This window comes from Nerophis lumbriciformis, linkage group LG31, assembly GCF_033978685.3.
Source record: "Nerophis lumbriciformis linkage group LG31, RoL_Nlum_v2.1, whole genome shotgun sequence".
NCBI classification, from domain to species: domain Eukaryota; kingdom Metazoa; phylum Chordata; class Actinopteri; order Syngnathiformes; family Syngnathidae; genus Nerophis; species Nerophis lumbriciformis.
Genome location: NC_084578.2, coordinates 870865 through 882915, shown reverse-complemented (window position 1 = coordinate 882915; position 12051 = coordinate 870865). Strand labels below are relative to the sequence as shown.

Below are 12051 nucleotides of genomic sequence, written 5' to 3'. Positions count from 1 at the left end.
AAAACAGTTTAATAACAGTGTAATAACAGTGTAAAACAGTTTAATAACAGTTTAAAACAGTGTAATAACAGTGTAATAACAGTGTAATAACAGTAAAACGTTTAACAGTGTAATAACAGTGTAATAACAGTGTAAAACAGTTTAATAACAGTTTGAGAACAGTAAAACAGTTTAATAACAGTGTAAAACAGTGTAATAACAGTTTGAGAACAGTAAAACAGTTTAATAACAGTGTAATAACAGGGTAAAACAGGTTAATAACAGTGTAAAACAGTTTAATAACAGTGTAATAACAGTAAAACAGTGTAAAACAGTTTAATAACAGTGTAATAACAGTGTAATAACAGTAAAACAGTTTAATAACAGTGTAAAACAGTTTAATAACAGTTTGAGAACAGTAAAACAGTTTAATAACAGTGTAAAACAGTGTAATAACAGTTTGAGAACAGTAAAACAGTTTAATAACAGTGTAATAACAGGGTAAAACAGTTTAATAACAGTGTAAAACAGTTTAATAACAGTGTAATAACAGTAAAACAGTTTAATAACAGTGTAAAACAGTTTAATAACAGTTTAATAAGAGTAAAACAGTTTAATAACAGTGTAATAACAGTGTAAAACAGTAAAACAGTTTAATAACAGTGTAAAACAGTTTAATAACAGTTTAATAACAGTAAAACAGTTTAATAACAGTGTAATAACAGTGTAAAACAGTAAAACATTTTAATAACAGTGTAAAACAGTTTAATAACAGTTTAATAACAGTAAAACAGTTTAATAACAGTGTAATAACAGTGTAAAACAGTAAAACAGTTTAATAACAGTGTAAAACAGTTTAATAACAGTTTAATAACAGTAAAACAGTTTAATAACAGTGTAATAACAGTGTAATAACAGTGTAAAACAGTTTAATAACAGTTTGAGAACAGTAAAACAGTTTAATAACAGTGTAAAACAGTGTAATAACAGTTTGAGAACAGTAAAACAGTTTAATAACAGTGTAATAACAGGGTAAAACAGTTTAATAACAGTGTAAAACAGTTTAATAACAGTGTAATAACAGTAAAACAGTGTAAAACAGTTTAATAACAGTGTAATAACAGTAAAACAGTTTAATAACAGTGTAATAACAGTAAAACAGTGTAAAACAGTTTAATAACAGTGTAATAACAGTAAAACAGTTTAATAACAGTGTAAAACTGTTTAATAACAGTTTAATAAGAGTAAAACAGTTTAATAACAGTGTAATAACAGTGTAAAACAGTAAAACAGTTTAATAACAGTGTAAAACAGTTTAATAACAGTTTAATAACAGTAAAACGGCGTGGCGAAGTTGGTAGAGTGGCCGTGCCAGCAATCGGAGGGTTGCTGGTTACTGGGGTTCAATCCCCACCTTCTACCATCCTAGTCATGTCCGTTGTGTCCTGAGCAAGACACTTCACCCTTGCTCCTGATGGGTGCTGGTTAGCACCTTGCATGGCAGCTCCCTCCATCAGTGTGTGAATGTGTGTGTGAATGGGTAAATGTGGAAGTAGTGTCAAAGCGCTTTGAGTACCTTGAAGGTAGAAAAGCGCTATACAAGTACAACCCATTTATCATTTGTAATAACAGTGCAAAACAGTTTAATAACAGTTTAATAACAGTAGAACCGTTTAATAACAGTGTAACACTGTTTAATAACAGTGTAAAACTGTTTAATAACAGTTTAATAACAGTTTAATAACAGTGTAAAACAGTTTAATAACAGTTTAATAACAGTAGAACAGTTTAATAACAGTAGAAGAGTTTAATAACAGTGTAAAACAGTTTAATAACAGTAGAACAGTTTAATAACAGTGTAAAACTGTTTAATAACAGTGTAAAACTGTTTAATAACAGTGTAATAATAGTGTAATAACAGTTTAATAACAGTGTAAAACAGTTTAATAACAGTGCCAAACAGTTTAATAACAGTGTAAAACAGTTTAATAACAGTAGAACAGTTTAATAACAATGTAAAACAGTTTAATAACAGAACAGTTTAATAACAGTAGAAGAGTTTAATAACAGTGTAAAACTGTTTAATAACAGTGTAATAACAGTGTAAAAACAGTTTAATAACAGTGTAAAACAGTTTAATAACAGTGCCAAACTGTTTAATAACAGTGTAAAACAGTTTAATAACAATGTAAAACAGTTTAATAACAGTTTAATAACAGTAGAACAGTTTAATAACGTGTAAAACTGTTTAATAACAGTGTAATAACAGTGTAATAACAGTTTAATAACAGTGTAAAACTGTTTAATAACAGTAAAACAGTTTAATAACCGTGTAAAACAGTTTAATAACAGTAGAACAGATTAATAACAGTAAAACCGTTTAATAACAGTTTAATAACAGTAGAACAGATTAATAACAGTAAAACCGTTTAATAACAGTTTAATAACAGTAAAACAGTTTAATAACAGTGCCAAACAGTGTAATAACAGTGCAAAACAGTAAAACTGTTTAATAACAGTGTAATAACAGTTGAATAAAAATGGTTTGATATAGTACACAACAGTTAAAAACCAAATAAACAATAGTGTTTAATAATATATAACAGGTGAATAAAAACAATTCATGAAAGAGTTGTGTAACAACATAAAAGAGTTCAATGAAGAGTAAAAGACAGGTGTTGTGTTGAGGTAAATAAGGGGTGTGTGTTCCTCCTCCATCAGTATATGTCGTGTGTGTGTGAGGTAAATAAGGGGTGTGTGTTCCTCCTCCATCAGTACATGTGGTGTGTGTGAGGTAAATAAGGGGTGTGTGTTGCTCCTCCATCAGTACATGTGGTGTGTGTGAGGTAAATAAGGGGTGTGTTGCTCCTCCATCAGTACATGTGGTGTGTGTGAGGTAAATAAGGGGTGTGTGTTGCTCCTCCATCAGTACATGTGGTGTGTGTGTGAGGTAAATAAGGGGTGTGTGTTGCTCCTCCATCAGTACATGTCGTGGTGTGTGTGAGGTAAATAAGGGGTGTGTGTTCCTCCTCCGTCAGTATATGTCATGGCGTGTGTGAGGTAAATAAGGGGTGTGTGTTCCTCCTCCATCAGTATATGTTGTGGTGTGTTTGAGGTAAATAAGGGGTGTGTGTTCCTCCTCCATCAGTATATGTTGTGGTGTGTTTGAGGTAAATAAGGGGTGTGTGTTCCTCCTCCATCAGTATATGTCGTGGCGTGTGTGAGGTAAATAAGGGGTGTGTGTTCCTCCTCCATCAGTACGTGTCATGTGTGTGAGGTAAATAAGGGGTGTGTGTTCCTCCTCCATCAGTATATGTTGTGGTGTGTTTGAGGTAAATAAGGGGTGTGTGTTCCTCCTCCATCAGTACATGTCGTGGCGTGTGTGAGGTAAATAAGGGGTGTGTATTCCTCCTCCATCAGTATATGTCGTGGTGTGTGTGAGGTAAATAAGGGGTGTGTGTTCCTCCTCCATCAGTATATGTTGTGTGTGTGTGGTAAATAAAGGGTGTGTGTTCCTCCTCCATCAGTACATGTCGTGGCGTGTGTGAGGTAAATAAGGGGTGTGTGTTCCTCCTCCATCTGTACGTGTCATGTGTGTGAGGTAAATAAGGGGTGTGTGTTCCTCCTCCATCAGTACGTGTCATGTGTGTGAGGTAAATAAGGGGTGTGTGTTCCTCCTCCATCAGTACGTGTCATGTGTGTGAGGTAAATAAGGGGTGTGTGTTCCTCCTCCATCAGTATATGTCGTGGTGTGTGAGGTAAATAAGGGGTGTGTGTTCCTCCTCCATCAGTACGTGTCATGTGTGTGAGGTAAATAAGGGGTGTGTGTTCCTCCTCCATCAGTATATGTTGTGGTGTGTGTGAGGTAAATAAGGGGTGTGTATTCCTCCTCCATCAGTATATGTCGTGGTGTGTGTGAGGTAAATAAGGGGTGTGTGTTCCTCCTCCATCAGTATATGTTGTGTGTGTGTGGTAAATAAAGGGTGTGTGTTCCTCCTCCATCAGTACATGTCGTGGCGTGTGTGAGGTAAATAAGGGGTGTGTGTTCCTCCTCCATCTGTACGTGTCATGTGTGTGAGGTAAATAAGGGGTGTGTGTTCCTCCTCCATCAGTACGTGTCATGTGTGTGAGGTAAATAAGGGGTGTGTGTTCCTCCTCCATCAGTACGTGTCATGTGTGTGAGGTAAATAAGGGGTGTGTGTTCCTCCTCCATCAGTATATGTCGTGGTGTGTGAGGTAAATAAGGGGTGTGTGTTCCTCCTCCATCAGTACGTGTCATGTGTGTGAGGTAAATAAGGGGTGTGTGTTCCTCCTCCATCAGTGTATGTCGTGGTGTGTGTGTGTGAGGTAAATAAGGGGTGTGTGTTCCTCCTCCATCAGTACGTAAATAAGGGGTGTGTGTTCCTTCTCCACCAGTACGTGTCATGGTGTGTGCTGCTCAGCCTGCTGGCATCTTCAGTCTTCCTGCAGGTGAGCAGCATGGGAAAACTCTTCCTCATGCTCCTCATACACCTCATCTACCTGCTGCTGGTGCAACTCCCTCGACTCTCTCTCATGGACAACCACGACCTGCTGGTCATGGCCAACTCTGCACGCACACTGTGAGTCACCACACCCTTCTGTTACCTGTGTGTGTGTGTGTGTGTGTGTGTGTGTGTGTGTGTTATAACTGTGTCTCTTTACTCCGCCCCTCACAGAGAGCACCTGAATGGAACAAGGTGAGATGACAACATTCACAAACTGTATGTAATACTTCAACACAATATATCTTATACTTTGTGTGTGTGTGTGTGTGTGTGTGTGTGTGTAGCTGCATGGTGGACTCCAAGGTCCCCCTAAAGGTCATGACCCCTGTGGTCATCACGGTCTTCGTGCTGGCTCTTTACCTGCACGGCCAGCAGGTGGAGTCCACGGCCAGACTGGACTTCCTGTGGAAGCTACAGGTGTGTCTGTAGTTTGGTTATGTCAGGGCTGTCCTGACTTTGTCCACTGAGGGGCCACACACTGAAACATCAAAGCATGCGGGGCCAATCTGATATTTCTCATTTTCAAAAGCAAGACTTTCTATACATTTGTTTTGTTTCACCTCAAGTTTGCTGCCAGGGAGCCAGAAGGTCTCAGTCAGAAACATCTCAAAAATAATTCATATATATATATATATATATCATCAGCATGATTATAAAGCATTATCGGCATATTATTAGCATTATTATCAGCATTATCGGCATGATTTCTAAGCATTATCAGCATGATTATTAGAATGAGCAGCATTAGTATTAACATGATTATTAACATGATTAGCACAAATATAATCAATATCAGCATGATCCATTAAAAAAGGTCTTCATGAGTAATTCTGGAAAGGAACATGAAGACAACAGGAGAACACTGACCCCTAGTGGCTCTTTTTAGGCCTTACTCTACTAATATAGTTTGTCTGCAGGTGTTAGTGTACTAATATAGTTTGGGTGGAGGTGTTAGTGTACTAATATAGTTTGGGTGGAGGTGTTAGTGTACTAATATAGTTTGGGTGGAGGTGTACTAATATAGTTGGTGTGCAGGCGACGGAGGAGAAGGAGGAGATGGAGGAGCTGCAGGCCTACAACCGCCGGCTGCTGCACAACATCCTCCCCAAAGACGTGGCGGCTCACTTCCTGCAGCGAGAGCGTCGTAATGACGAGTTGTACTATCAGTGGTGCGAGTGTGTGGCCGTCATGTTCGCCTCCATCAGCAACTTCTCAGAGTTCTACGTGGAGCTGGAGGCCAACAACGAGGGCGTGGAATGTCTGCGCCTCCTCAACGAGATCATCGCCGACTTTGACGAGGTGAGGCGCCCTGGCCCCGCCCCCCTCTGACGTGGGCGTCACCTCCCGTCCCTCTCCCGTGTGCAGATCATCAGCGAGGAGCGCTTCCGCCAACTGGAGAAGATCAAAACCATCGGCTCCACCTACATGGCGGCGTCGGGCCTGAACGAGTCCACGTACGACAAGGCGGGCCGCTCGCACATCCGCGCCCTGGCCGACTACGCCATGAGGCTGATGGAGCAGATGCAGCACATCAACCAACATTCCTTCAACAACTTCAAGATGAAGATAGGTGCGCTGACTCCGCCCCCTCCTCTCCCGCCGCCACTCGCCAATGGCCGCCTTCTCTCCTCAGGTCTCAACATGGGCCCCGTGGTTGCCGGGGTGATCGGAGCCAGGAAGCCTCAGTACGACATTTGGGGGAACACGGTCAACGTGGCCAGTCGCATGGACAGCACCGGGGTGCCGGAGAGGATCCAGGTGACCTTTCACCTCTGACCTCACATAACATCTCTTTTCAACTCTTCAAGTAGTTTAATCTTGTAAATAATCTCAATTATAAACAGTTGAATAATTGTGTAAAACAGTTAATTAGTGGAATAAAAGGAGGTAAGTTATGGTGTCATTAAAAAGAGAAGCCCAAGTACAACATTGGTGAAGGTGGTGAGTCACACGGTCAAGAGGACCTGAGAAGATCCAGGTGATCTCTGTGATTGTGTGATATCATCCAAAACAGGAATGGTTAGGTCAAACTTGGGGAATGGCAGTAATACAGCATCAACCACAAAAGGAAACCAATTTGTGGATTTGACCAAAAGAGGAATTGAATATCAATTCTTTGTCTCATCAAGTGAGAAGAATCCAGCAGGGAGATCAACTCAAATATTGAATTGTGATTCTTATTCTTCCTGATTCTAAATAGATTCATTATTTTTTTATAAGAATCCATTTTAAGACATTCTCTCAGGCACGCAGAAGAGATTTTTTAACATGACACTTTTCATTATAATTATACCAAATAATTAATTGCAAGAATCGGTTTTGAATGGAATCAGAGTTGGATATTTAAGTCATTCCATCTGATGCAGTGATGGGAAGTAATACAACATCAATCACATGACGACTCTTACTTAGATTACTTAAATATTAATTTGCCACAATACCAACTGGCTATTATTTTAATGCAGGATTTTATTTCTCCTAAAACAAATTCATGACAAAGAAATTGTTCAATCTTTTATTTTTGTGTGAATGTAAAACAACATTTAAACAAAATGAAAACACAAATCTGTAAAACTTGATTGCGATCAGGACTCAAACACACGACCACCAGGTCGTGTTCTGGTCAGTGGTACCTCATTCTCTACCTAGTAGGGACCAAGCGCTGGTACCTCATTCTCTACCTCTGTAGGGACCAAGCACTGGTACCTCATTCTCTACCTAGTAGGGACCAAGTACTGGTACTACATTCTCTACCTCCGTAGGGACCAAGCGCTGGAACCTCATTCTCTACCTCTCTAGGGACCAAGCGCTGGTACCACATTCTCTACCTAGTAGGGACCAAGTGCTGGTACTACATTCTCTACCTAGTAGGGACCAAGTGCTGGTACTACATTCTCTACCTAGTAGGGACCAAGCGCTGGTACCACATTCTCTACCTAGTAGGGACCAAGCGCTGGTACCTCATTCTCTACCTAGTAGGGACCAAGCGCTGGTACCTCATTCTCTACCTAGTAGGGACCAAGCGCTGGTACCTCATTCTCTACCTAGTAGGGACCAAGCGCTGGTACCTCATTCTCTACCTCTCTAGGGACCAAGCGCTGGTACCTCATTCTCTACCTCTGTAGGGACCAAGCGCTGGTACCACATTCTCTACCTAGTAGGGACCAAGCGCTGGTACTACATTCTCTACCTAGTAGGGACCAAGCGCTGGTACCTCATTCTCTACCTCTCTAGGGACCAAGCGCTGGTACCTCATTCTCTACCTCTCTAGGGACCAAGCGCTGGTACCACATTCTCTACCTTTGTAGGGACCAAGCGCTGGTACCACATTCTCTACCTAGTAGGGACCAAGCGCTGGTACCACATTCTCTACCTAGTAGGGACCAAGTGCTGGTACCACATTCTTTACCTCTGTAGGGACCAAGCGCTGGTACCTCATTCTCTACCTAGTAGGGACCAAGTGCTGGTACCACATTCTCTACCTAGTAGTGTCCAAGTGCTGGTACCACATTCTCTACCTAGTAGGGACCAAGCGCTGGTACCACATTCTCTACCTAGTAGGGACCAAGCGCTGGTACCACATTCTCTACCTAGTAGGGACCAAGTGCTGGTACCACATTCTTTACCTCTGTAGGGACCAAGCGCTGGTACCTCATTCTCTACCTAGTAGGGACCAAGTGCTGGTACCACATTCTCTACCTAGTAGTGTCCAAGTGCTGGTACCACATTCTCTACCTCTGTAGGGACCAAGTGCTGGTACCACATTCTCTACCTCTGTAGGGACCAAATGCTGGTACCGCATTCTCTACCTAATAGTAGGAACCAAGTACTGGTACTACATTCTCTACCTCTGTAGGGACCAACCGCTGGTACCACATTCTCTACCTAGTAGGGACCAAGTGCTGGTACCACATTCTCTACCTAGTAGGGACCAAGTGCTGGTACCACATTCTCTACCTACATACTTTGTTGCACGTCACGTCCAGTTGGAGCATGAGTGAGTCGCCAACGTAAAGTAATGTGCTAGCTTGATGCTAATTTACATAGGATTTGCCAAAGACAGGCTACTAATTATCATTAGCGATTTTACATGGCGTTAACACCACCTCCAAATGTGTTCATGGAAACTAAAAAGGAGATGAATGTTCTAATCAAACAGCTGGTGAGTAAGACTTCTTACACTGTAAACACTTTGTAGGGCGCAACATAACAGTCAGCTTCATGTCAAAAGTAATAATGAGACTAAAAATACAACTGGTCAATTGTCAGCATTTTTAAATGCTACATGAAATATTTAGCAACACTCAGTAAAGTACTGAGTATTTGTAGCTCCTGCATTATTCATCCTCTTTTTACGTCTGCTTGTGGACACAAAATGGACGCCACAGCGTGTTCAATAAACACTTTGCCAGGGAGCCTTGGAAATGTGGGAGGGGCTAGACCAAGTGTGGGAGGGGCTAGACCAAGTGTGGGAGGGCTTTTGGAAGAGGGACCATGAGCAAAATAAAATACGCTGTCAAAGTCATTGGCTAGGGCAGTAATACAGCATCAATCACAAGACAACTTGAGGAGCACATGAAGGAAGTTGACATTCTAGTGGTGTCTCGTCACCATCTTAAAAGCACGCATCAGTTTGCCATGCAAAGTAATTCCAGTCCCATGGTTGGTGGCGAGGAGGGGTTTTAGGCTCCGCCCACCATGAACGTGTACTAATCCAGCCCTTCAAGGTCTGGGTTTGTTGAGGCAGGTTAGAAACGTTCAAGGTTTGGCACCAAGCCACGCCCACGTCACATGACCTCGGCAATTTGTCATGGCCCGCGCTTTCATTTGAACCAAGATGGCCGACTTCCTGTGTGAGACGTTGCCATGGTAAAGGAGGCGCTAGAGAGTTTAGGTTGAGGAGCCAATAAAAACAAAGCAGTTTTAAGTCTTGGTCTTCTTGGACGGATGTCGGCGAGGTCCGAGGAAGGACCAGTGTTTGGTGGAAAAGGGACAAAGCAGGCCCCGGCAGTTCAGGGGAAGTAATACAGCATCGATCACACTTATGTGTAGATTATTTCTGGAAAGCCCTTTCAAAATAAATGTCTGGTGTGTTCAGGTGACGGCGGACCTGCAGCAGGTGCTGACGTCCTACAACTACCGCCTGGAGTACCGAGGTGTGGTCACGGTCAAAGGCAAAGGAGACATGATGACTTACTTCCTCATCAGCGGGCCCTCCGCCAGCTAGCGCACATCTAAGACCGTCCTGGTCCTGGTCCTGGTCCTGGTCCTAGTCCTGGTCCGGAGCGACAGGAAGCAGAAGAAGCCAGCCAAGCGTGGATCACGTCTGGAGACCAAAGTTTGAAGGTCTTGTGGGCTTGTGAGAGGAGCGCTAGACCCTGAACTAAGGGGCGGAGTCAGTGGGAGGAGCCTAAAGGCACTAAAGGATGTCAAGAGTTACATTTTCTAATTTTCTAAGCAGCAGATTTATATTTTGTACAAATGTTTATGCTTTGGAAAGAAAAGTGAATGTTCCTTCAACTCACTAAACATCTTTCACTCTGCTTCTCCTCTTCTTTATCACAGTCCTGCTTGCATTGGTTCCCTCACGCCACTCTTAACTCAAAACACTCTTATCTCAAATCATGTGCGACATCGCCCTTTCTTTCTAGACTAGCAACAACAATGACACGCCCACTGACCACCACCTTGGAGAGTGGACTTCTACTTCCTATCTGTCAAACACACCATCAGCAGCTTCTCCATATTGTCATGGATAAATGTTTAGATATGTCAACATCCTTGAAGACGAGCAGTGCTAGCACCAACTTTTTGCTGGGAAAGTAAGTAGGACTAGGAATGATGTACTAGGAGTGATGTACTAAGTAGGACTAGGAGTGATGTACTAAGTAGGACTAGGAGTGATGTACTAAGTAGGACTAGGAGTGATGTACTAAGTAGGACTAGGAGTGATGCACTAAGTAGGACTAGGAGTGATGTACTAGGAGTGATGTACTAAGTAGGACTAGGAGTGATGTACTAAGTAGGACTAGGAGTGATGTACTAAGTAGGACTAGGAGTGATGTACTAAGTAGGACTAGGAGTGATGTACTAAGTCGTACTAGGAGTGATGTACTAAGTAGGACTAGGAGTGATGTACTAAGTAGTACTAGGAGTGATGTATTAGGAGTGATGTACTAAGTAGTACTAGGAGTGATGTACTAGGAGTGATGTACTAAGTAGGACTAGGAGTGATGTACTAAGTAGGACTAGGAGTGATGTACTAAGTAGTACTAGGAGTGATGTACTAGGAGTGATGTACTAAGTCGTACTAGGAGTGATGTACTAAGTAGGACTAGGAGTGATGTACTAGGAGTGATGTACTAAGTAGTACTAGGAGTGATGTGCTAAGTAGGACTAGGAGTGATGTACTAAGTAGGACTAGGAGTGATGTGCTAAGTAGTACTAGGAGTGATGTACTAAGTAGTACTAGGAGTGATGTACTAAGTAGTACTAGGAGTGACGTACTAAGTAGGATGAGGTGTGATGTACTAAGTAGTACTAGGAGTGATGTACTAAGTAGTACTAGGTGTGATGTACTAAGTAGGACTAGGAGTGATGTACTAAGTAGTTCTAGAGAGTACTTGTATGTACTTTAACACTCCACCTTGTCATGTTGCAAGAACACCATGAGGGATGCTAAAAAGTGGACTTTATGCAGGAAGACTAAAGTTGTTGTTTATATTTAATAAAGCAGTGTTAGTTAGTACAGGAGGTGCAAACTTTATACACTGAAAAGATTAAAATAACATTGATTAATATTTTGTAAGAAATGACAGTTAAAATACAAAAACAATTATTGTGGATCCACTCATAAAAGTGTTAAATCATACAATTTATTTCACTGACTTTTTGCAACATTTTCCGCTCAAAAAATATTTCAAAGTGTAATATTTGATGTGAAGTATTTAGAGTCAATAATTCATAACATTGATTTTAATTCATGAATACCCAAAAGAAGTGTTACAAATATTTAACTTCAGATCCATTTGTCAATATAAAGTTTGTGTGGGTTTTATGGCTCCTTTTACATCAAAACACTGTTTTTCTTATTGCAAACAGCATATTTAATATTTTCCCTAGTAAATATTTAAAGTGTAATGTTTGATGTGAAGTATTTGGAGTCTTAAATATGTCTATAAGTCATAAAAGTGTTACAAATAAGCCAGACATTATTTGACTTTCAGGCCCGACATTTCTACATTAACCTCAGATCTATTTATTTCTTTATGTTTTTGTTTGTTTTATGCCCTTTGTGTCAAAGAAGACTTTTATTTTACAACAAATACACAAAATATGAAATATTTCCCCCAAAAAATATTTCAAAGTGTAATATTTGATGTGAAGTATTTGGAACCTCAAATATGTCAATTCATAACATTGGTTTTAATTCATTATTATTTTTTGAACATTGTCCTCATGACATTTCACCTTTTTGCTTATTTATTAAATAGTATTTTTAGAAAGTGTTCCAAATGGTCACTTCTCATCAGAAAGGTAAGTTTCA

The 12051-nt window shown here is 40.8% G+C and overlaps 1 protein-coding gene across 1 annotated transcript in view; it reads left to right on the top strand.

Annotated features, from left to right (window-relative positions):
• The window catches only part of adcy5 (adenylate cyclase 5), a 44098-nt gene extending 34050 nt beyond the window's left edge, over positions 1-10048 (top strand). The window contains exons 15-21 of the mRNA XM_072912006.1: positions 4396-4580; positions 4677-4697; positions 4790-4922; positions 5541-5804; positions 5871-6075; positions 6139-6268; positions 9609-10048. Coding sequence (XP_072768107.1) covers positions 4396-4580; positions 4677-4697; positions 4790-4922; positions 5541-5804; positions 5871-6075; positions 6139-6268; positions 9609-9732 — 1062 coding nt within the window. The 3' untranslated portion in view covers positions 9733-10048. The remainder of the gene's footprint in view (positions 1-4395; positions 4581-4676; positions 4698-4789; positions 4923-5540; positions 5805-5870; positions 6076-6138; positions 6269-9608) is intronic.
• Positions 10049-12051: the final 2003 nt, after the last annotated feature.